Genomic DNA, 25092 nt, shown 5'->3' with positions numbered 1-25092 from the left:
CGGCTCCTTTACTTGTAAACTGGACCTGATAACCCTGCCACGTGGTGTCGTGGTGTCGACACCAAACCCTAGGGCAAAAGGGCAGGCCTTTGAAGCTACATGAACAATAGTGTTGTGAAACTTCCATTCATGACCACCACCATGGTCTCATTTACTCCCTCTGCCCAGGCACAGTTTATCATTCCCTTTTACAAACAGAAGCTTCAGAGATCTGTCTGGGCACATGGCTGTGGGACTGAGCACAGCTGGTGGTTCTCCCACGGAGGGGAGGGAAGACAGGTGTCGTCACCTGTCTGACAGGTATAGCCATCCAGAGAGGTTCAAGGACCTTGTAGTCACATAGCACATGGGGGTGAACTGCTAAGATGGAGACCAAGCTCCTTTGTTGATGCCTTTGCCCTGGACAGTGTTTGTCCCCCACACTCCCCCAATGCAACGCTCAGAGCCCTGTCCCTCTCTCCTACTCCCACCCCACATCCGCACAGGGATCGTGCCCACCCACCCACCGTGGTAGTGGAGGTGAGGCGGTGTGACAGGATGGGGCACTGGTCCGTGGCGGTGACAGTCAGGGTGTAGTGGCCATGGCTGATCTCATAGTCCAGCTCCTTGGCAGCACGGATGACACCCTGGGGATGCAAGAAGGAAATAAGGGTAGATTGCTGGACAGGGGTTGGGGGAGTCTAGGACATCCTCTGGCCAGCCCAGAGGGCAGGCTCTAATTCCTCTCCAGACTCCAACTTATTCCCCCTCCCCTGTGATGCCACTGATTGCACCCCCCACCTGCCGTCACTGCTGACCGTGTGTTTGTTGATTCGGAAGGTGTTGATGATGTTGCCAGCCATGATGGCGTAGGTAACGGTGCCATTGGGGCCCTCATCTGGGTCCCGTGCCTGGACGGTGATGAGGCTGGCATTGATGGTATCTGGGCCTTCATCCAGCGACACCTCATAATGGGGCTGCTGGAATATGGGTGCATTGTCATTCTCGTCCACGATGGTCACATACACATGGGTGGTGGCCTGTGGGTAAGAGCATGAGCTTGGTCAAGGATAGAGGCACTGAAGGGGATGCAGAGAAAGCAAGGCAGAAGAAAACAAGGTAGGGGAGTGAGTCACTGCCTAATAAGAAAGAACATACAGAGGTGCCATCAAAAGTCAAGGTGGTAACTTGTCAGGTCCAAGATAGCGCTTGCACCACCACTCCTAGCTCTGCATCCATTGCAGACATCACTAATCAATTATGGCACTGCTGAACCCAGATGCAAACCTTCCTCTCCTCCCAGCTCCTCATCGCTATTCTATAGGTGTCTGCCTTTGTCCTGTTGCCCCCTGCTCAACTCTATGGCTTCAAAAACACCATCTTCTTGTCTTCCGAATAATGCATGTGGGTGGGCACAGCCACCTGCAATGGCTAGCCTCTATGTACCTAGGCAGCTTTTGTCCTTAAACTGAGTGTGCCAACCATTTCTGTTTGGGCCACTTGGGGAGTGAACCAGCAGATGGAGGATCTTTCCTTCTGTCTCTCCTCTCTGTAAATGTGCCATTCCAACAAAACATAAATTAAAATGTTTAAAAATAGAACAAAAAAGGATATAGCAGGGAAAGTGTGTTATATGAACCCTCCTCCAATGTGTGCACCGAAGCGGAGGCAAACTTGCAATGAGCCCCTGTCTTTGGTGTGAAGTACATGGGGATCTGACATCTTTTCTTGGCCACGGTGTGTTCCTTTTTGATTTCATGACAGGGAGTGGCAAGGTCCTAAACAAACGAGCAAACACAGCTGATCAGGGATGCCCCTGAGTTTTCCTCATGGTTTGCAGGGTCCTGGGCACAGTTAAGTATGCTGGCAGGGACACAAGGATACCACCTGCAGGGAGCGGGTGCAACAGTTGGCATGCCCCACCTGAAGACTCACCTCCTGGACCCCCTGGAAGCAGGTCTGAGTCCCCCCTTCCCCCTCCCCGTGCAGGCTGCAGGGATGCAAGTGGGGCCTCTGATGGAGTTGCCATTCATGGGCACTTGTGCTCTGTGTCCAGACCTGGACCCGGCAGCTTCCTTCTGGCATCTGGAATGAGGAGGAAGCGAGCACCTCGGAGGCCTTCTTGGCAGAGTCCTTCCTTCCCTGCCCTGGTGGTGAGGAAATCACTTGAGGTTTTTTACTGTGCCCACACCTTGGGCAATGCCACCTTTGGTCTTACTATGGTGCAATCTGGGGAGCCTTTGTGGTGGGGAAGGAGGAAGTCAAGGGATGGGGGGTCCCCAGGGCTCACCCTAGAGTGACCCCAGGTGGAAAGAGGGCCTGCTCAGTTCCTGGATCACTTGGCTCTATTTCTTCTCTCTGCCAAGTGGGGGTCTGAGGCCAGAATGGTGACCCAGGACCTGACCCCTGTTCTGGCAGCCACTGGGGATGCTCATCCTCTATGGCAGGGGGTTCTCTGGCTCCAGGACCACAAGGTCACTGTGACAACACACCCCTCTCCCCTCCTGCCCCAGGAAGCCTATGACTGGTATCAGCCCTCCTCCCCACCCCTCTGCACCCATTCCTGGCTCCCCTTCAGTCCCACACCCTGTGATCCTGACCCAGCCAGACTCTGGTTGTGCTCTGTTCTTTAGCCAGGGGTCACCCTTGAGCTCAAGGTCCCCAAGGAGCCAGCTGAATCCCTGGGAACTTAGGCTGCAGTAGACACAACAGGGGTGCCTCCCTGTCCCTGGACCCTGTCCACAGCCACAGTCATCTCTGCCCCTGCATCCAGGCAGTCACGTACGCACTCACTGGCTTGTCCATTATGATAAGAGTGTAGTAAATACATTCTCCATACCACACCTTGTGCTAGGGACTCCAAACACCAAGGACAGGCTGAGGTTTCCACTTGGGCAGAGAAGCCAAAGCCTGAGGTGGTAGCAGGAGGGTGGGGTGTGGACAGTGAGGCCTGTAGGGAGCCCTGGGGAGTAGCTGGGAACTTGGAGAAAAGACTGTGGGGCCGCGGTCACTGACTGGGGGTGTGTGACAGCCAGGGGCATTAGAAGAGCAGGTGATTATGTGAGCTGTGTATATCCAAGGCTGGTGTAGAAGAACCCACAGGGCAGCTTGGATGGGGATCTGTGGGCCACACAATGGTTGTTATACACACATATGGCAACATACATGCACATTCCTGCACCTGTCCCACATCTGCATGTGTGTGTAAGCTGAATCTTGGCCTCCATCTCAGTAGTCAAGCAGCTCCACCTTACTTCTCTGTATCAGCATCAAATTTTGGGCGTGGCTAACACACACACAAACCCTGTATTGGCTGGAAGCTTTGGGGGTCATGCCAGCTCCCAAACGGTGGTAATTTTGCATCATGCTGATTTGGACTTGCAACTGCCTTCTTGGGTGTGAAATCTAGAGAGCCTCCTCTCCAAAAGGTCTGAACGAAAAGTTAGCAAGGGCTTTGGCGAACTAAATGGAGCACGTGCCCTGGAACCCGCGGACTTCCCTGCCAGCAGTCAGCTGGAAGCTCCTCCTGTTGGGGGGAAAGCAGCACCGGCCTCGGCCCCCCGGGGGCGCTGACGGCCCCAGGAGCAGCCAGCTCCGGCCGCCCGCCCGCCGCGCTTGCCCGCTTGCTCCACACTTGCTCGCGGGAGCTTCCCCTGAGTGGCGGTGTCCCGCCGCGGCCAGCGTACCCGGAGTCTCCCCTACGCTCGCAGCTCCACTCGGGTCCCACCACACCACACGCGGCCTGGCCCGACAGCGACATGGGCGTCCCCCGGGTCGCCGCCGCCTGCGCCCGGCGCTGGGGACCCGTGTTTGTAGCTGTCTTCCTGGCTGCGTCCCGAGGTAAGGTCGGCGCTGGGGCAGAGCCCAGACGGGCAGGATGGGAAACATGGGCGGGCAGGAGGCCCCCCAAGTTCTCTCCTGGGTGTGCTGTGCCTCTCAGCTCCTACTCAGAAAGTTGCTGGGGCCATTGGGCTGGGTGCACCAGGAGCCTCCAAGAGCAGCACACACATCTGTAAACTCTGACAGCTGCTCTGGCAGTAGGCTGGATGCCTCGAGGCCTGCCCAGGGGTCCCAGGGCCCAGCAGCTTTGCAGGGTAGGGGCAGTGTCCCCACCTCACACCTTTCTCCTGCAGGTGGTAGCAGCTTTTCACAGCTGGGGCAACACCTGCCCCTGGGCCTTGGTGGGTGCCTGGCTGCTGTGGGCAGTGCAGCTCAGTGGCAAATGGATAAGTCTGCAGCTCAGGGCCAGCATGAAGCCTGGAGGTGGGGGGTGGGTGGGTGGGTGGACATTCTCCCAGCTCCGCCACCCCCCCCCCCGTGGGTCCTGGGGTGATGAGGCCATCTCTCCAGCCTCAGCTTTCTCAACTCAAGCCCCACACAATAAGGTATCCCTTTGCTATTGTGACTACCCAGGGCATTCCCATGGTAAAAGGGTGGGGAAGAGAAAGGGAGGGACAGGGCAGCAAGAGACCCTGGTATTCTGGCTCTTGCCTGGCTGGACCCATGGAGTCTGCATAGCAAGAGAAGACAGAGCCGGAGGGCAGCCTGCAGCACCAGACTGTACAAGGAGGGCTCAGGGAAAGTGTAAGACACATAGGGGGCTCGGCAGCGTGGCCTAGTGGCTAAGGTCCTCGCCTTGATCCCATATGGCCACTGGTTCTAATCCCGGCGCTCCACTTCCTCTCTATCTCTCCTCCTCTCAGTATATCTGACTTTGTAATAAAAATAAAATAAATCTTTAAAAAAAAAAAGACACATAGGGAGTGAGAGGGAGCAGACAGGGAGAGAAGGACGGGTCAGAAGTGGGATAGGGTGGTGTAAGAGGGCGAGGAGAAGCTTGACGGGACCTGGAAGACAACTGAGAAGCAAGCCAGGTGTCTGCGAGCAGTGTGTTGTCTCAGCACCCAGCTGCAGCTTGGGGTAGGGGAGAGCAGTGACCATACTCCATGGCCTGGCTGGGACAGTGGAGCAAGGGACCTGGGTGGAAGCAAAGCCAGTGCTGCCTTCTCCAGGGCCACCTGCTCTGCACTGTCTCCTGCCCAGACGAGCCTGCGAGGCTCTCCTTGCTTGGCCTCACTGGGCTGGGCTGATCTTGGTTCAGAGATCCAGGGCAGCTTGCAGAGCATCCAGGATCTCAGAACCCCTCGCCTCCATCCCCAGCACGACCAGGAGCCCTGATGCTGCCAGGGTCTGGGCCAGTCTGTCTCCTGGTGCACCCAAGGGTCCACTCTTGCTGGGCTTGGCTCAGGAAAGTCGTTAGGGCTCCATGTGGCTCTACTCTATCAGAACTTAGTGGAATGCTAGCTTTGAACAGCTCAGGACCCAGCAATTCCAACTGTAAACAGGTACACTGACGGGGACTAATCCTATTAACCCATTACAGCATGCAACATCTGGGCAGACTTGGGAGCACATGTGGCCAGGAAGGTTTGTGAGCAGACAACACTCCCCAGTCAGATGAGGGGCTGGGTTGCCCCCAGCAGGACTGCTAAAGGTCAAAGCCTTTCAAGTCTGCCTGGGAAGGTGGGATGGAGTAGGTGGGCCAGGTCTCTTTTCTAGCTCCTGGGCTGGCACAGTCTGAGACAGGTGGAGGAGGCCAAGACCACACAGACCCTGAGGTGTCCCCAAGACTTGTGCAAGTTACTGTCCTTGCCCTGTCCTTACAGGCTGACTCCGGAGCACCAGGATCTAGCACGAGCACAGACAAGTTTATGGGGTACAATATAGCTAGTGAGGAGGCCTCTTGTTCCCCTTCTTGGTGGACGAGGCTGTGGGCCCTGGTGGAGTAACCCAGTGCTGCAAGTTTCTGACGCAGCAGCGGTCAATTCTTGGGAAATGCATGACCCACTGCCCAGAGGTCCTGGAGTCTGAGAGGCAGCCAGGGCCCTGAGCTTGGATGGTTGCTCCATCCCCATCCCTACCTCCACCTGCCACCCCAAATAGACCTGGGTCTCCCCTCTGGGGCCAGCCCCCCAGGGCAAGGGTAGTCCAGGGGTGGCATGCCTTGCTGAGAAAGGGGCCACATTCCCTTCTTTTGCACTCTGTGTAGGGGGTCTTAGACCTGAGCAGAAGGAAGGAAGCAGCAGCTCCTGGGGCCCATCTAGCCTGTTGGTCTTGACTGAGCCCAAGCCCCAGGTTCTAGGCCAACTCTTAATGCAGGGACCCTGCGGTATGCCAGAGGAGGGGTGCCAGGGATCCATGCTGGCGCTGGATGTCCCTGGACTCCTCTGCAGCAATGCTAATAACCCCTGGTCCTCTTGATGGTGTACCTATGGACTGACCAGTAAGGCCAGGGTCCTGCAAAAGCAGGCAGGCCACCTCAGACGCAAGCTGGGAATATGGCCCTACATCCCCAAGCCACTCCCTCCATGGCTGAAAGAGGGGTGACACAAGCAAGTCTCTCTCGGGCTGCTGTGAATGCTTTCCACGGTGCTGGCTCCTCACCCATGCTGTATTTCTATGCATCCAGAGCTCCTGTGCCAACTCAGCCCTTTTGCTTTGGCTAGCCACCCCTCTGCCCACCCAGGGCTCAGTCACCAAGCAGTCTTCTCAACAAGCAAGCCCAGCTCCTTTAAGCTGTCCCATCTCCCACCACGACCTAGGATCAAGTCCTGCCTCTGTCATTTACTTGTGAGTTCCCGCCCGGCCACATCCCCTTGTATCTGTGCAGTGGCTGGCTGTGAGTTTCTCCAGGGCAATTCCAAAGCAGGGAACCCCAAGCTTTTATCATTTGCTCATCAACTTTGATGCTCACTTTTTTTCTTTAAATCTACCCATTCTTTCATTTGACCAGATTGTAACAGGAAACTTTAAGTCACTGTCTAAGTGGAAAGCTAGTATCACTTGCCATAAATAGAACAAAATCAAAATAGGAAAAAACCAACCAAATTAGGGTATTTGGTTCTAGTTGGAAACTTTAGTCTGGGGAAGCCATGAGCCTAAAATCAGCTACCTCTTGCCAAAGTAATAATAATTATTGAATCAATAAGGAGACTGGCAAGAGACAGGGATGTTGTGATCAAACTAGGACTTTCTCTTTGAATGTAACTATGGCTAAAAGAGAATTGAAAAAGGAATAACCTTTTCTCTATATGATTCAATGTTATTTACTGCTGTAAAACCAAAAGTAAAACTACTCAAGCTAAAGAGGCCACAGGCAGGCTGGACTCTCATTGGCTAGGCCATCTGTCCATCTGCAGGAAGAGGGTGGGGTCTCCTCCAAGCAGTCCCTGGTTCCCTCCTAGTATAGCAATCAGCCTGCACTAGAGCCCTGCAGGCTGACTGCCTGGACTCCCAACACCACCATCTGCGGGCCTGGTTTGCTTGTCTGTACTATGGAGGTGATTCTAGCACCTGCCATGCAGGTGAGGGAACTGGAGCCAGTGAAACCACCAGACAGTCCTTAGTGAATGCAGGATGCAGAATACGGGCCACACATCTGTCTGCACTGGAGGGAGCTGCAAGAGGACCTGCATGGGAACCTGGGGATGTCTTCTCAAAAGAGGGGCCTGAGGAGCACAGCCAGTCTGAGAGGGGGCAGTCTTGGGAAGCAGTATTGGAGGGGCCCCTCCTCTTCTGGGTAGCAGGCACACTTGCCAGCAGCCTCCAGCCCCGGATGCCCAGGCGCTTTCCCGAGGTGCTGGAAGCGCGGCTTCCTCCTATAGAGCCCAGCTTCCCTTTCCCGGCCCCCTCGGTGGGCTGTGAATGGACACTTCCTGCAGGGGCAGGTATCAACACACACATCTGAGGTGCCCTTTGTCCTGCATGCCAACACCTCTGGGCAGACGGGCTGGCTTTGGGTTCCCTGCCCCTGCCTTCACCCCCACTCTCTTCTTTCTTTGCTCCCTGCCTGTTTCCCTCTGCACCCTGGGGACCATCCTGGGTCGGGTCTGTTGCCAGCCATAGCAGGCAGTTAGTCAGTGTTTACTCCACAGCCCTTTGCAGCTGGACAGAGTCCCGCTGCTTGGGTGGGGCCTCCTAGGCCTGACTAATCAAGCCTGGGACCCACCTCTGAAGGCTGGGGCGTTGCCTTGGTAACTGCAGGCTAAGGTCATGGCTGTCAGGGAAAACACAGCCCTGTGCACACCCACACACAGCCATCCGGAGGGCTCACCCCTGCTGGGCGGGAAGAGCTGAGGGCTCCCTAAGAGCAGCCAAGTAGGAGCACCGGAAACTTTACACAGAGGCTGCCCCGTCCTCAAGGGGGGCACAGATGCCACAGATGCGGGGTTGAATTCCCAGCCTCGCCATCCCTCTGTAGCACTCTGGATGCACACAGGCTCCTTGCCCTGGGCTGGGCTGGGCTCACGTCAGGGCCTGGCTGAGTATCTGTGGGATGACGATAATGTTTTCAGTTTGAGTCTCAACAGTGCAGTAGCCAGCACTGGGTCAGAGTGTCCCATCTAAACAGCTGAAGGAGGAGGGGGCAGAGTGGCCTGCTCAGAGGCCAGGTGCCCTTCCTGGTACTGAAGTTGTGGCCACACAGGGTTGTGCTGCCTAGGGCATGTTGTCTGGTTTCTCTGTGTCCTTGTCTTTGAACTAGGGACCACAGCAGGGTGTGGTGGGAGAACTAAGTGGAGGGAGATGGCAGAGTGCTCAGCAGATGCCTCACATGAAATGGCCCCTCTCCCTACCCCTGGAGGGGCTTCCAGCAGGGTTACAGACGCAAGCAAGGTATACCCAAGGCTGCACAGCAGCTGGGACCCTGGTGTCGAGCTTCCCAGGCCTGAGATCTCACCCTGATGCCCAGGGTCTCCCCGGTTCTAAGTGCCCCTGCCTCTTAACCCAGTTGGCAGGTGGGTGACTGGGTCAGGCAGCAGGGGCCTGGGCCTCAGGAGGAGCTTGGGGGACTGGCTTTTTCTGGCTGGCACATGCTTAGGGCCAGCCCCTGCTCCTTTTCCTGTCCCACATGCTCTTGGCCACCCTGGAGCCAGGGACCTTCCTCTCCACCCACTCCCCACCCCCCCGGTCTCTGACAATGACCCAGGTGTCCAAAAGCATCTGCTCCAGACAATGAGCAACATCCTCCTGCAAATAATTGAGATCCCAGCTGGAGCTCGCTCCGGTTCACCACTGGCACTTGCCCTGGTGCAGAGCCCCTATGCCTGCACCTTTTCTCCTGTGGCACCATGACCCTGCAGGTCCTCTGGAGGACAAGATGCTGCCATAGGCCTTGTGCCAGCAGCACACGGTTGCTTGCTGGCTTCCCTTCCCTGGGGTTCCTTCTCTTCTGGGCCTGATGCTTGCTCCTGAACTCTTGGCCCCAAGCCTGAATCCTAGCATAGCTTCTCCTTTTTCTAAAAGGGGAAGAGGTGTTTTGGGGACCTGAGGGGTGGGTGGTGTGCACTGGATATTGAGCAATGCCCTCCCCCCTTTATCCTGCTGTGCCTGAGCCCTACTTCTCTCTGATGCTTTTTGTGGGTTTTTAAGGAAATTGCCCTCAGGGCTGAAGCCTATCTCCCAGCTATGTGGCACACCCCTGGGCTCACTGCCATCATGACTTGGCCCCTGGGGGTCTCAGCCTGGCACTCTGCCCTCTCCAACCAGATCTACCTCTGGCTTTGCTTTGACCCAGGCCTCTGGGGTCCCCACCCTGCCTCTGCTGGACAGCACACCCTGCTGTCCCAAGTACAAGCACTGCCAGTTAATGCTGCCAGGACTGACCTCAGCGCCAAGCCATAGGGTGACTTTGGGGCTGCAGATGGCATTAGCAAAGGGCAGGGGATGGCAGCTGGGAGATGTGCTGCTGGCAGCTGCCATGTGACCTGCCATGATGAGGGGCTGAGTTTTAGTTCCTTGGGGAAGCCCCTGGGACAGCCCCCCAAAGTCTTGCCACCAACCGTTCCCCAGGCTTCACACAGCCATGGTTTGTAGCCACCACTACTCTCTGCCAGTCTATGGGGTGAAAATCTCATGCTGGCATGGACAAAGCTATGGGCTCCCCTTCCACTGAGCCTGCAGCAAAAGGGTGTGGAGTTGGTTAGTCCCTGCTCAGCCAGGATTTCCCTGGTGTACCACCTCTTTGAGCCCAAGGGTCACATCTATAGGACACAGGACTTGGGCTGTGGAGCCACATTCTGGCTTTTCCAGGAAGCCACATTCATGCATCACAGAACTGTAGTATTCATGTGTCTGAGCAGCTATCGTGAGAGCATGAGGCAGGCCAGGTGAAGACATTAGGGAGTAGTGAGGCCTGTGGCAAGTGAAATGCCAGTACCCACTCCTAGGGGAGGCTACTCTTTAGCTCCAGCTGACAGTCGCCTTGTGGGGAAGCTAGAAGTCAGAATTCTCATTTTGATGTCCTAGCTTTTAAAGGTTGGCAGTCCCAAAAGAACTTTGAGAAACTTTAGAGTCAAATAAAGTCTTCCTGGAAGCTGGATGTGGCCTGTGGGCTTCCAGTTCTGAATTTTACATCTAAGCTCTTGGATTCAACTCCAGTACCTACTTGCTACTCCAGCCACCTACCCCCCTCAGCCTCAGCTTCCCTACCAGGGAGATAGGACTAGAAACACCACCACTACCTTAAAGTGCCACAAAACCTGGAGTGTAGTACATGGCACCTCTGCTTCTCATGGTCACAGCTCTAATCCAGCGCCTTTCCTAATGCCCCCATGCTCAAAGCTAAGTTCTTTTGGGGTGGGGCTGTAGGCTAAGGACTTTCTCTCTCTGGTGCCTCTGTGTGTTGGCCTGGAAAGGTCAGTCAATGTTCCCAAAAGCTCACACTTCCAGACCTGGCTTCCACTCACACATGGCAGCAGAACGGGGGAGGCCAGGGTGCATGCCTGTCCTCCTTCCTGTCCATGGCCTGAAGGTCCACTCCTGGAGATGCATGTGGTACTGCCTCCAAGCCTTAGACAGGTGGGCATTTGGGCCGGGGTGACAAGCTGTGCCAGCCTGGAGCCAGGAACACTGAGCTACTGTCATGTCCATATGTGATTGCTAATCCTTCTGGGGAGATGTTTTCATGTGTTCTATGGAAGAGGAAGCCAAGTGACTCACAGTGATTCAATTGCAAAAGCCTCTCTCTCACTTGGGTCAGGCCCACCATATCTGGGGTCTAGGCGATGCTGTTGGTGGGGGCAGGGTAGGGATGTGTGTGTGTGTCTGGGTGGGTGGGGGGTGTGTGTCCAACCATTCATCTGTCTGTCTGTCTGTCCCAGCCTCTCTATAATAGCCCAGCACAGAGCACGCACAGCCTTCTCTGGGGGTCTGTAGAGGGGATATCAGCACTCACTCCTCAGTCTCTCCTCAATCCCCCAATCATTCCTCTCAGGACCTCATGTTCCAGCTGTCATTCTCCTCACAGAGACAAGGTAACAGATTTCTACAGCTAGAGAATGTAGTGACTCCATCGCCATGCCTAGAGGGATGGGGAGTGGTCAGTACGGCTGAATGCTGGAAGATCACGGTGATTGTTCTGTTCACTAGGGTCTGTCCCTGAGGCCAGATGGGACGAGACCTCCTGCCGTGTAGTCCTTCCCCCAGCCCCTCAGACCCTCTGCCTCTGCTTCTCCACCACCTTGCCTGAGATACCCTTTCCCTTTACTGAAATCCCACTTGTCTATCAAGATCAAGGACACCCCCTCCTTCCCTAAGTCTCCTGACTGTAGGACCAGTGTTCTTGTTTCTCCAAGTGCCCTAAAAATTGACACTGGCTGGTCTGCCTTTGCCCTGGGGAGGGGGGTCCTTTGTCATGTATGTGAGCTCTTCTGCCCATTTAGCACATCAGCTCTCAGGGAAGCCCCCATTTTTGGCATCCAAGTGAGACATAACACCTGCCACAGGCCTGGCAGGTGCAGGTGTCCCACTGGTACTGATTGATGAGGAGATGGGAAGGCACAGCTAGCCCTAGGGTGCTGAGGCCCCCAGTGGGGGTCCCAGGGCCCAGAGCTGCTGTCCCAAACATCCTTTCTGCTCTCCGCCCACCCCGCTCCCAGCAAGGTGGATGTGGAAGCCAGGCAATGAAGGGCCTAGGCAATGTCACCTTTCTTCCCTGGGCGGGGGGGCACGGAGGGGAACACACCTGTGCGAGGCCAGTCCCAGTCTCTCATCTCGTCCTCGATTTCGGGACACCCCTGAATGGGGAAGCTCCTGAGGTGCCCTGTGTTAATGAAGAAGCTGAGGCTGTGGCCAGGGTGTTACCAAGGCCAAGGCTCTTGTCTCCTCTGGGTGTACCATGAGTAGTGTGTGCTCGTGGGCTGGCAGGTAAGAGCTGTCTTCTCTCTCTACAGGTCTGGTGGCTGCCTTCAAGGTTGCTACACCCTACTCCCTGTATGTGTGTCCTGAGGGGTACAACGTCACCCTCACCTGTAGGCTCTTGGGCCCCCTGGCCAGGGGGCATGATGTGACCTTCTACAAGACGTGGTACCGCAGCTCTCGGGGTGAGGTGCAGTCATGCTCTGAGCGCAAGCCCATCCGCAACATCACGTTCCAGAACCTTCACCTGCATCACACAAGCCATCAGTCTGCTAACTCCAGCCAGAACCTGGCCCAGAGCCACGGGCTGGAGCTGGCTACCGATCACCATGGCAACTTTTCTATCACCATGCGCAATCTGACCCTGTGGGATGGTGGCCTTTACTGCTGCCTTGTGGTGGAGATCCGGGGCCACCACTCAGAGCACAGGGTCCACGGGGCCATGGAGCTGCAGGTGCAGAGAGGTGAGGGTTCCCTGCAGGGAACAGCCCCAGGAGCAGGTGTTAGAGTGTGATGGGGCAAGGCCCTGGGCTAGATGGGGGTGACAGTGGCACTGTGTGTGAGGAGTGGCTGTGGGTGTGTGGGGCGTGGACATGTGGTTAGCTGGTGTGATGGAGAGGGAGGGTGTGTTTGAGGCTGTTTGTGACAGGGACCTTTTCATCTGAGAGGTGCTGAGTCTGGGCTGGGGGTTGTGAATCTGCTCTTGACAGCCCTGAGGCTATGCTGGGGACAGAGGACAGGTGACTGATGGGTGCTCTGGGATGTGAGCTGGTGGTTGGTGGCTGGTGGCTGCTGGTGTGTGTGTGTGTCCACCCTAGCAGTGGTGAACTGGGCAAAGGTGATGGACTGGACAAAGGTGTGGCCAGGCAGGTATCTGCATGCCCCCAAGGGTGGCGTGAGAAAGCAGTGAGAACAGGCCAGGGGGTGGGTGTGTCTGTGTGTGTGCATGTGCACAAGCATGGGCAGGCTGTCATGCTAGGTAGTGGACACCAGTCTGAACAAGCCCTGCTCTCTCCTGCCAAACCCTGGCCTCATGAACCATTTAACTGCCCTTCTGTTTGCTCCTGCAGGCAAAGACGCACCATCCAAATGCATCACCTACCCATCTTCACCCCAGGAGAGTGAAAGTAAGGCACCATTCTTTTCCTCCTCTGGGGTCTTTGCTCTTCTCTGCCTGCACCCTGAACCCATGCCCCCTGCTGGGCTCTGATGCCATTGCCCCATACTCACAGACTCACCATCTCCCCCTTGGGACTGCTCCCATCCCTCCTGCTTTGGTCATTTCCTTTTTTTTTTTTTGCAGCCCCTCAAAGCACATTCCTCCTTCTGGTCTGGAGTCCCTTAGGGGCTGCCCCTGGCTAGGACCTGCAGCCCCAGAATATGCCCCACCCCTCTGGCTGCTGCAGGTTGCTGAGCTGGTTTTCAGGGAGGGCTGTCCCTTGAGAAGGCTGCAGCTGTGGAGGTCCTCTTGGCGTGGGATTCAACTGCTTCACACACTGAAGGGCAAGGGAGTGGCTCAGGAAGGGAGCTACAACTAGCTTTCCTGGCACTCTCTCCTAGTGCTGGACTCTGCTCTAAGTCCTTACAGGTCCTATTGTTTTGAGGAACTCACTCCCCCGTCTTCCCAGCTCAAGGAAGGAGATGAGAGAGCAGTGTGGTGGGTGGGCAATGAGGCTCAATGACACTCAAAGGTCAGCCAGAAACCCCTGTAAGCAACAGGAAGTCACATGAGGGGCTCCTCACTCTTTTGACAGGAGAGGGCTTGCCTCCCAGATCCTTCCAGCCCCCCAGTGCAGGGGGACTTCACAAAGTTCATGGAAAACACAATTACATGATATGTTTATTTTAATGCAAAACATTTTTGCTCTACTCATGCTTTGTTTTTTGTAAAGACACATCTCCCATGAACTTTTGGAAGTGCGCTGTGTCTGCCAGGCATCCAGTGTGGACTAGTCCCTGATCTCCAGAAGCCAAGGGACTTTGGCTTTACCAAGGCCCCAGCCAAACCCCAGCTCAAGGACAGCCATGGCCATTCACTCTAGCCACCTGTTAGTGGAGCCACCAGCCAGCTGGCAAGGGGCTGAATTAAAACACACACTATGGTCAGAGCCAGATCCATACCACTAAGACTGTCTGAGTCCAGGCCACTGTTCCTGCACTCATAGAACTCCAGTGAGCCGGCACTACCCTCACTTCCCCTCTGAATGCACCCCCATCCTCCCATGCAGTGGGGGCTAATAACTGTGTGAGCCCACACATACACCTGCATAGGGCTGCATGGCTAGCCTGGATGAGTGGGTGTGCACCATGGCTGCCTCCCCATGGCTCCTTTGTTGGGAATGGCAGCATCATCCCACTTCTTCTCCCATAAACTCTCACGCTAGGCCCCTAGAGGTGGTCACCTGGGGTATGGGGTGACGGAAGGGGATGGGGGCAATCCAGGATCGGGCAGCTGAAGGAACTTGTTCCCAAAGCCCAAGGGAGATGCTGGAGCATCCCGCTGATTTCCTACAAACTAGTCAGAAGACTGAAGCCTGGGTGGGGGGCGGGGTAGAGCCAGGAGATGCCCATTCCTCCTGATCTAGAGGAGCTGCTCCTGGAATTCAGGAAACACCAAGCATCTGGACTCTCTCAGGGCTCAGCGTGAAAAGAGCCCAAAGGCTAGGCAGAGACATTGAACTTAACTCTGAAGATGAGGCCAAACTATTTTGTTGGGTGTTTCACACCTTTTATTTCTCCGGTGGCCTCTGCTATCCTCAGTGGGCTGGCTTAGCTGGTGCAGGCAGAGGGATAATTCTAACGACTTCTGGAGCTGTGGTACTTTGTGAGCCCAGGTGAGAAGAAACCCAGCTGTATCAGAAAAGCCTGGACAGCTCTGTACTCCCTGTCCCACTGGGAAATGGGAGCCACTGTATCCTTCCTCATGGAGGCCACTAAGCTGCGGCAGGGATGGAAAGCTTGTTGTGTCCCAGGCCATTAGAACACCAGGGAGGGGGCAGAGATGGAGGTGAGCTCCCAGCACCCCATCTGTAGGGGCAGTGCCTGTGCTGTGTGTCAGGATGGAGCCCCAGGGAGGGCGGAGCTACTCAGTTTCACAGAGTCCTATCTGACATGCATGTTCTCCATTTGCATATGTGGGTGACTAGTAAGGAAAGCCAGGTTCCATGTAGATCATGGTTGCACCTGCACTTTCGCAGCTGTGACTTCCAGGCTGCCTCGCCCACTCTACGTGCCAAGGCTGCCCGAGGGCCTGGCCCTGTTCTTCCCTGGCTTTGTAATGTTTGCTCAGGGACCTCAGGGCTGCCAGCTGGATGCTGCTCCCCACTGTTTCTTCGTTTTGGAGAGACCTTAGCCTATGCTCTAAGAAAGGTACCTGGTCATGACAGTCATTAGCCTTTAGCCAACAAGTCTTTAGAGCTTTTCTTCTCTGACTTCAGCCCAAGCCCTCTCATGCTATCCTTGGACAGCCAAAGTGGGGGCCTGGGATGAGATGTTATGGGGAGAGACAAAAGGGAGGAACCACACTGGGGCAATTTGTGCCCAAGCAGCTTTGTATCTCAGGGATCCTGCTCCCTGCAACCTCCTGCTTCTTCCCTCCCTGGAGGACCAGGCTGCCTGGGCCTCATAAGCTCAAATCCCTCCTCCGCAGGTGCCTACAGGGTACCTGGTATGCCTTGGACAAAGACCAACAGAACCGGCTGGGTTCCTCCCCTGCCCTCCCACGCTGCTGGGTAAGGGCCTGACACAACCATCCTTAACCCTTCCTGGCAGGTGCCAGCTCAGGCACTGGCCACACTTTGGGGGAGTGATGGAAAACTGCACACTAGTGCCTAGAGCTTCAGGGGGCAGCTGGATTGGCAGGCCTGCTCCCAGTGCTCTGCCTCCTGCCCAGCCCAGGACAATATAGAAACCTCAGGTTCTGTAAGCAAAGAGAGGGGCTGTGGAGCGGGACTCTCCACCTGGGAAGAGGCAGGCAGGAAGATCCTGCCAAGCCCCTAAGGCATACAGGAACAGGCTGTCATGCACCTGGCCCCCATCAAGCCACTGTTGCTTAGTAACTGTGGGACCAGACCTGCTCTGCTGCCTAGGACTTTGTGCCATGGTGCAGCCTGCCTCTCAGATACTGTCTGCAGTCAGGTCTTTGAAGGAGCTTAGATGCACAAAGCATCTGAGTTATTGCCTGTTTTTACTTTCACTATTCCATGCCTTGCTGAGAGCTGCAGGGAACTGCTTTCATGTGAAGTGGTGCTTGCTTGGTAATTAGCACGGCAGCTGTTCCAGCACCAACCGGTACTTGTAAAGTGCTCAAAGCAGTTTGTTCTCTTCTTGCGTGGCATGCGGCCCAACCTCTGCGAGCTTGTTTACATCCCTGGGCTGGTAAGCAAGACAGTGCGACCCAAGTGGCCTTGATTCCCAAGAGTGCCAGGGCAGCGCTTGAGCCCACACAGCCTGTCCACTGCCTCCAACAGGGTCCAAGCCCAGCTCTTGGTAGGGGGAAGGACTCAAATTGAGAAGGAAACGCATTTACGCTGGTTGTGGTTCCAGGGGCATGGCTGTTCCCAGCTAAACTCCTAGAGTCAGCAAATGAACTAAAATAGACCAAGCCTCCCCGTGCTCATGAAACTGGGAGACATACAAGCTTTTAGGAGGAAAATTGTACAATAGCTGAGAAGAAAATGCACATACAGTACACTGTGGCACTTGGGACCACCAGGAATTTATCACAGATGTAGCTGTCAGGAAATGCAGGGAAGATGGAGTTAAAACAGAAATTAATTTTGGTGTAAATTTTTTGAAAATGCAGTTTAGTTTTCAAAATATACATTTTCTTGTACTTTTGAGGAACCCTGATATGTGCAGATTCCGAAATTTTTTACACTGATAAACATCTTTTAATTCCAGTTTTCCACACTCTTTGGGAACACCCAAGTGAGCAATGCTGTACGCACGAGGTGCTCATTGCTCCAGCATTAGCTATGTGGATAATGGAAGCAAACATGTCTGCTAACAGGGAATGTTTCGACAAGTCTGGGCTGAGCTGTGCGATAAAGCCTGGAGACACCTGACCATGCTTGATGCACACAGCACTTTTCACAGGGACCTACATCGGCTGTCTATGCAGGGGACAGATCAGAATGCATACCCAAGAGCCTGGGGAACAGGGGTGAGATCTTTGCAGGGGAGCCTGGGTGGAGAGGAAGGAGGAGACTTCTGAATGCTTTTAAAACTTGTGCATTTTTTCTTTTGTAATTTTAACAGTTTAAAAGCATCAGACAAGGACTGACCTGTCTCTAGTCTGGGGGGTGTGAGTTTTCCTCTGTCACTTAAGTGTCTGAGGCCAAGAGGGGAGGGGCTTGCAGGGATAAGGGCTAGGGTGAGCTGTTTCTTGCTGGTGTAAAACACACATGTGCAACATGGGACTTGTCTTTTCAGCTCATAGCAAGTATGCAGGTCAGTGGTGTTGATTACAAATCTCTGGGCAGTGCCATCATCTCCATGGTCTGTTTCTAATACCCTTCCAGCTCTTGGACTGCTTTGGACCTTAAATTCTGTGGCATGGGGTCTGCCAAGGGCCTATGCTCCCTTTGTAGGGGGCAGCCTGTAGCCCAGGTGGTCCAGCTAGGATGAAGAGTGTGTTCATTCTGTTCATTCCCTTGTCTGAAGATGCTGCTCCTGCTGCTGCCAGGGACCCCAGCTCTGGACCCACGTGTGTGCGTTTGAGGGGAAAATGGATGAGAGCTTAGAGCTCTCTTTAAAAGGAACCAGACCTCTTTGCCTGTGGAGGTCCCTGAGGGTCCAGTGTGAGGCCCTGCCCAGGCTTACCCTCCCGGAGCCCCTGTTTCCCAGCAGGCGGGGCAGTGGGCATGAGGCTTCACCCGCTGCCCCTCTGCTCTCACAGACATCACGGCTGCGGCCCTGGCCACAGGCGCTTGCATCGTGGGGATTCTCTGCCTCCCGCTCATCCTGCTCCTGGTCTACAAGCAAAGGCAGGCAGCCTCCAACCACCGTGAGTAGCCCTGCCCGTGGGTGGGTAGGGGTGTGAGGGAGCTGCTGCCGCCCCCAGCCCAGCACCTGTGATCACCTGCCCCTGGCAGGCAATGTCCCTCTGGCTTCCTGGCAGTACCTGCTGGGCCCTCAGTGGTTTATGAAAACACTGCTGCTGGGAGATCCTTTGGGGACCTGCTGTGAGCGATCATTGGGATAGAAATGACCTTGCAATGGCAAGGATCTTAGAGATAACTTAGCTATTGACCCTTTCCTCTAGTTGACAAAAAACTAAAAACCAGCAGGACTCAGATGTCACCAAATGTTAAGGAACTAAGTGGCAGGGAATGCATCCCACTCTCTCCCCCTAAAATGGACATCAGTACAGGGCCTGGGAACCAGCCACTCCACGCCCAGTGCCTTGGTACCTGTCCTACAATCCATCCCTATCTCACAGACACACATACTAAGGCAAAGAGAGGTGAAGCCACACAGTGAATCAGAGGTGGGCAGGGCTTCAGGTCACTGCCACACACACATACTCTGGTGACCCCACCCTTAAGTCTTGCCTAGTCCGAGTCCTTTGAGAACAGGATGGGGTGATCCTCCAGGCATGTGTGGCCTCCTTGGTTGCGTGTCCCCTGCTTGGCTGCAGCAGGTAAGTAAGAGAGGTCCGCTGCTACCGGGTGACTGTTATTCACCCCCGAGGCCTCACACCAACCTTACATCCTGCCTCCCCTGTCTCCAGAGCGGCCAGTGGGCCAGTGGCTGCCTTGCACAAATCCACCACCGCAGCCCCGCTCCAGGAATGTTCTGAGGTTGGGTCAAAAGGTTGGGAAGACAGCCTCCCCATCTGTTCCAGGCCTGCTGAGCATGTAGGGCGACAGCTGGAGGACAGTGAGAGTGGGAACAGTCCCAGGATAGAATGTTGGGGACCCTGGAGCCAGCTCCATGGGGTTTCTCAGATAAAGGGGCAATTGAACCAACCTGAGAGAGTGGACATGTGGGTAGAGGGGCTGGTAGACCGATGCTAAGCTGGTAAGTCTCAACCAACCCCAATCTGCACTGGTGGGTGGCCCCTGCCTGGAACCCTAGCCGCAGACTCACTATGTGCATGAGAGAAGTCTCTTTCAACAGGACTAGGTTCAAGGCTAATTCCCGCCCCTCACCCCTTGTCTCCAAGACAAATCAGTTGCCTGCTTGACATCTTAGGGGCAGACATGAGAAACACCAGCAGGGCCAAAGCTGCAGAGAAACCAGGTGCAAGCTGGAGAGGGTGGGGAGATTGAGTTTGTGTCCCTTGATGGAGCTGCTGGAGAAGCAACTGCTGGGAGGCAGGGGAGAGATGGCATGTGGGGAGTCCTGGTGTCTGGCACAGGGATAGAAGCAGGCGTCACCGCTAAGGAAAGCAGACAGAGCAAGGAGCAAGAGTGCCAGCCAGGAGCTCTGGCCTGCAGGCCAGTGGCTGTAGATACCCATGCAGCATTTGACAGTGGCTCAGCTTCCCCACTCTGAAACAGGAACCAAGCCTACCTCCAGCAGATGAGTGACAGGCGAGATGGTGAATACGTGCTGTGCCGTGTGCCCCACCTGGCGTCTGCCCCATGGGGGGAGGGTCACCCCATTAGCGGCTGCCACAATTCTAAGAGGTTTCAGGAACTTTTGGGCCACCAACCTGCATCTGTGTTGGTGTTGCACCTGCCCCTTCCCCTGCCACAGTCAGATGGGAAAGCACTGCAGGAGGACCTTGGGAGCTACAAGAAAAGGGGAACTTGGAGCCCTGCATCTGGTTGGTGATGAGTGGGGTGTGCAGGCACAGAGAACCACCGGGATTTTGGCAGGTACCAGGTCAGGCAGGCAATAGAGAAGGTGCTGTCTCCCCTGGCTTCCTGGTGGCCAATGTCCTACACACCTGAGACTTGGCAGGCTGAGTTCCATTTATGAGCAGTCAGAACCGGCCCCTCCTTACTGGACATGCTGGACAGGCCTGAGGAGCAGTGGCACACAGGTCTCCCTGCTGGGCACCTGCAAGATGCTGCCTGTGGAAGTGCTCCCTTCTGTTACTTGCTCCTTTGTCTGCAGGTGCCCAGGAGTTGGTGCGGATGGACAGGTAAGACCCATGGGTCCCATCAAGAACAAGCTTCCCCATTGCTGTGTCAGAGGTCCCCTGGGTAGCTTCTTGGTATAGCTGGTCCCAAGAACATCTGCCCTGTGCATCTGACGCCATCACATCCATGGTCCCTCACCCAGCAGGCTGAGCCCTGATTCTGCAGGGATGTGCCATGTGCCCACTCTGGGGTATCTGTGGTCAGCCTGAGTTGGAGCAGACACTGAAACATGCCAAGGAGCTGGGGATCAGCCCTGGCTATAACTTGGAGATGTGGTTACTCCAGGTAGGGCAGGCCAGGAAAAAGCAGCTAGACTGGGACCCAGAGCAGGCAGCAGCAGGCCAGATGGATCGGATAGGTATATGGGCTGGTTTGTTTCAGGCGGGAAGCTGGCTAGCATCCTGGCCCACTGGGGCACTCAGGGTGTGAGCCATACTTAGGTTCTGCACAGCCAAGTCCAGTACTTCTTGAAGGGTCTGGAAGGGATGATTTTGCAGACAGGTCCCAGGAAGTCCTGTTTCCCCATTCCCCTCAGCTCAAGACAGTTTCCAGTACGTATGTATGTGGAAGGGATCCAGTCCTAATGCCACAAACTCTAACGATTAAAGAGAAACCTGGCCCCAAAGTTTTATGACTGGTGTCCTAGAAGTGCCATTGACCCCAGGCTTCATGGTTGGGGCTGATGGTCAGACAAAAGCAGGAACTGGAGTCAGTTCTGACAGCCACTCTGACACCCCAATGGCAGTGGGTGCACTGTGGCTTGGCTGCTCCCTTTGTGCTGGGAGACGTTTTGAGGGGAGAGGAGGATTGTGGGCAGGTCAGAGGCACTGATGATCTTCCCATCTGTTTCAGCAGCAGCCAAGTTCAGGGAATTGAAAACCCAGGCTTTGAGGTCTCTCCACCCTCCCAGGGGATGCCTGAAGGAAAGACCAGGTCCCCACTGTATTACGTAGCCCAGCGACAGCCTTCTGAGTCCGGCAGGCACCTGCTCTCAGAGCCAAGCACACCCCTGTCCCCTCCAGGCCCTGGGGATGTCTTCTTCCCATCCCTGGGTAAGTGCCTCCTGAATCTCCCAGCATCTCAGCCTCAAATCGTGTCGGGGGGGGCACCCCAGCCTGTGGGGGTAGGGTAGTGCCAGGGGTTGGGGGTAGAGAGCCCAGGCCCTGCCCATTTACTAGGTTTCTTTTGTTTGGCAGATCCTGTTCCTGACTCCCCAAATGCTGAGGTCATCTAAAGCACCTGGGGGGACAGTGGGCAGCCGTGGGCACATCTGGAGCAGGTGCACTGGAGCCAGACTACCCCTCCTATGACATCCGTTTGTTTCCTGTGGCTCTGAGCCCAGACCTTTGCTCCCTCTGGATGCTGCAGGGGAAGAAAGGAGAAGCTGGATTCCTCAGTCTCCTTCAGAGGATGTTGGGGTGCTGGGGTCCCCCTAAGAGACTTAAAATTTAGCAGCTACAGATGCCAAATGGCCTACATCCTAACAAGTCCTGGAACATCCAGCTGTGCAGCAGCTGGTCTCTGGGACACGAGCCAAAGGGCCTGGCAGTACACACAGAAAACACAACATGGAGGGACTCCTGCCACCTGTGCCAGATACAACCCTGCTCCACTTCACCTAAGGCTGTTGCATTCCCTCCATGTATGCTAGTGGGTCTCAGAGCCTGGGTGAGCCTGAACCTGGGCCTGGGCAATTGGAGCTTGCTCTGTGCTTCTGAGCAGCCATCTCTCTGGCCTGTAAGTTGGTAAGCCTGGGGCACTGCTGCTTGCATTCTGTCCCCCAGAGGCTCCCAAACAGCAAGTACATGCTTGGGGCAAACTGGAATCCTGAGTCATGCAAGACCAGGCCAGAGACCAAGCCAGCCAGCACCTGTAGCTGGGCGGTCAGCTGGGAAGGTACACATTAGGGGTCCCTCTCTCTTGCTCTCACCATTCCGTCTGCCTGGTGCTCAGCATGGCAGTGGCCAGGCCCACCACATGATGTCTGGATGCTCCCAAGTGTGAAAGGGGGGAAGGTACCATTAAAGCCACATGGGAGGCAGATGCTGTGGATGTATTGTGAGTGTCCAGTATAAGGTCCCTGCTTCTGAAGCACGTGAGGCTGAGGGGGACCTCCGCCCCACCTCTTGTCTTTGGCCCAATGTAGAAGAGTTTGCTTCTGTTCCTGCTTCCAGGCTGACCTGCATTTGCTGTGATGAGTGTGTCCCAGGGCATCCTGTACCTAGAGGACAGGGGACAGGAAGGGGTGTCTCGTGGTGCCTGAGAGTGAGCAGGGGTATGGCTGTGCTGCACAGAGCCGTTCACAGGGGACAAGACCACAGCTCTGACTTGTATATTCACCTTCCAGCAGCTCACAGTGCTCTGATGAGTTGAGCCTGGGGGACCGGGAAGCCAGCACATGGGGTGAGACAAGGGACCCAGCAGGCAGGGCAAGATCCACTCCATCCCCTGGGGAACAGCTCTGGGCTGCCTGGCAGCAGTAAGTATATATAGACCGCAGTGGGAGCCATCTGGACCACATCTGGCCCTGCACCCAAGCTCCCATGCCAGGTTCAACGACTCTGTCCCTGTGGGCTTCCTGCTGGGCCTGTTGGAGCACAGGGCCTGGCCCCTGCTGTGTTCCCTCCCTACAACACACCAGCTGCCCTAGAAACAGGGTTTCATCCTCACAGCTCGCAGAGCCACCAGCACAGGAGTGTGTGTATAGGGGTGTGACACCTGCTCTGGGTTGCTGGTCACAGATCTGACTCCCTTCCCTCTGGCTTAGCCAAGACACACCCTCCCCACCACTGCCCATTGCTGTGGTGGACTCAGCTTCCGGCCTCAGGCCTCGAGGTTGAGATGACTTGTAAGAACATCACCTGCCAGAATCCAGGCCGGGGAGACAGGGAGGAGGCCCCCTGGGGCACAGCCACCCTACTTCCTCCCCACGCTCTCCTGTCCTCCGGACCCTCCCAAGTGAATGTACCTCAGCTTCGTGGTTTCCTGTTTTCAGCGACTTTACTCTGAGCTCCAGGCTCTGTTCCGTCCCTGGCCATAGACACTGCCTGCAGTGGCTCCGGGCCCCACCGCCATTCCTCCTCCTCCTCCTGCTGCCCCCTGCACAGGGGCAGGAGGCAGGGCTCTGAGGGCTGGGGTGCCTGAGAGAGAGTGGGGGTGGGAGGCGCCTGCAGGACTGCATGCCCAGCACTGGTTGAAGTCTAGGGACAGAAGCTGCGCCTCAGAGAACACATTCACTGTCAGACACTTGCCAGGAAGGAGTGTTCTTCCCCAACCCCTGTGCTCTCTGCCTCCCCCAGCTTAGGAAAGCCGTCCAGTGAGAGGCAGAGTGGCTGCCCCTGAGGCACTGAGAGGTACTGAGAGGATGGGCTTGCACCTCTTGGTCGGGCTGGCCCTATCTCAGGCAGGGTTTGCGAGAACCTCAGGGCCTGCCCTCGTACCTGCCAAGCCAGAGTTCCCCACCACCTGGGCAATGGCACTAAAGCCTGACCTTTCAGGGAAGGGGTCTTTCCTCATTCCCCCCAGGCTGTCCAAGGGGTCCCTGGAGGAGCACCAAAGGGTTTCCCAGCTGTGCAGGGAACAACCAAGGGCAAAAGAGGAAGAACCGCTAAGGTGTAGGTGCAGAGGTCTCCTGAAAAACTGACACAGCCCAATTGAGCAGCTGTGCTGGGCACAGAGGGCACTGCCCACCGGGCCTACTCCTTGGTTAGCATAGTCCGTTCCTCTCCCTTGTGGACATGCTGTCTTTCTGACTGTTTTTGGTGGGCAGGGCCCTTGGACCTGGCTGCATCAGAGCTCCTGGGAGATGTGCTCGACCCCTGGACCATGTGAGCCGGGCAGGGCCACCTCTTGTCCCCAGTAGCAACCCTGGGCCAAGCTTATGCAGGCCCGAGGAGCACAGATTCTTTTGGCTTTGCCATTCTGATTGGTTGGTATCACCTTTTGGAAGAGAAGTTGAGAGGATACTCCAAACTGTCGATAAAAACTTACTGAGGGGCCCGGCAGCGTGGCCTAGCAGCTAAAGTCCTCGCCTTGAACACCCCAGGATCCCATATGGGCGCAGGTTCTAATCCTGACAGCTCCACTTCCCATCCAGCTCCTTGCTTGTGGCCTGGGAAAGCAGTCGAGGACGGCCCAAAGCTTTGGGACCCTGCACCCGCATGGGAGACCCGGAAGAGGTTCCTGGTTCCCGGCTTCGGATCGGCGCAGCACCGGCCCGTTGCGGCTCACTTGGGGAGTGAATCATCAGATGGAAGATCTTCCTCTCTGTCTTTCCTCTCTGTATATCTGACTTAGTAATAAAATAAATAAATCTTTAAAAAAAAAAAAAACTTACTGAGGGCACGCCAAGATCAGCTAGCAATGTCTGCCTTGGGAGGGGGAAGGGAAGTGGTGTGTGTGTGTGTTGTATCTTTATTTTTACTGTTAAAATGGCCTTTGCTGTTGAAACATTTTCATGTGTGCTACCCTTTGTTTCGAGTCATCATGTCCTGGAAGACTTTGTTGTCCCCGTTGGCTGCATTCAGAAAACTGAGTTCCTGAAAGGTTTGTTTTTTGTCAAAACAACCATTTGGTATAAACAGAACTCAATGCCTGGGTCTCCTGCTTCCCCAAGTCTGTACTGCTGCTTGTCACGGAACTGAATGACTGCATCAGCCAGGGCCGGCCTTCACCTTGGACTTGACCACAAATATCTGTCAGAGCACACGTGGCGGGGAAGGCCTGGGAAATAAACCTGTGCCCACATGCCCATGGCTCTACTTGGGTCCTGCCCAGACCTTCTTTTGGGTCCAGAGTCCCTGCTGCTGCTGATGTAGGGGCCCTA

General features: G+C 55.6%; 2 protein-coding genes across 8 annotated transcripts in view; one reads left to right on the top strand and one right to left on the bottom strand.

The window, feature by feature from the left end:
* CDH23 (cadherin related 23) overlaps nucleotides 1-25092 on the bottom strand; it is a 375667-nt gene that overhangs the window by 29320 nt on the left and 321255 nt on the right. For all 6 annotated transcript variants that reach the window (XM_058671237.1, XM_058671240.1, XM_058671242.1 and 3 more), the window contains 2 exons: nucleotides 798-1019; nucleotides 507-626 (listed from right to left, as the gene is read on the bottom strand). In XM_058671237.1, coding sequence (XP_058527220.1) covers nucleotides 507-626; nucleotides 798-1019 — 342 coding nt within the window. The remainder of the gene's footprint in view (nucleotides 1-506; nucleotides 627-797; nucleotides 1020-25092) is intronic.
* VSIR (V-set immunoregulatory receptor) lies at nucleotides 3574-21838 on the top strand. Of its 2 annotated transcripts, none has more exons than XM_036495743.2 (7): nucleotides 3574-3819; nucleotides 12210-12638; nucleotides 13245-13301; nucleotides 18074-18181; nucleotides 20242-20269; nucleotides 21123-21319; nucleotides 21464-21838. In XM_036495743.2, the coding sequence occupies exons 1-7, from the start codon at nucleotides 3738-3740 to the stop codon at nucleotides 21499-21501; spliced, it is 939 nt and encodes a 312-aa protein (XP_036351636.2). In that variant the 5' UTR covers nucleotides 3574-3737; the 3' UTR covers nucleotides 21502-21838. The 2 variants fall into 2 exon arrangements, with proteins under 2 accessions (XP_036351636.2, XP_058527228.1); XM_058671245.1 differs by having other exon boundaries at nucleotides 21120-21319.

The sequence above is a fragment of the Ochotona princeps genome, chromosome 13, assembly GCF_030435755.1.
Source record: "Ochotona princeps isolate mOchPri1 chromosome 13, mOchPri1.hap1, whole genome shotgun sequence".
NCBI classification, from domain to species: domain Eukaryota; kingdom Metazoa; phylum Chordata; class Mammalia; order Lagomorpha; family Ochotonidae; genus Ochotona; species Ochotona princeps.
Note: the sequence above shows the minus strand (reverse complement) of the source record. Positions and strands in the feature narration are given on the sequence as shown.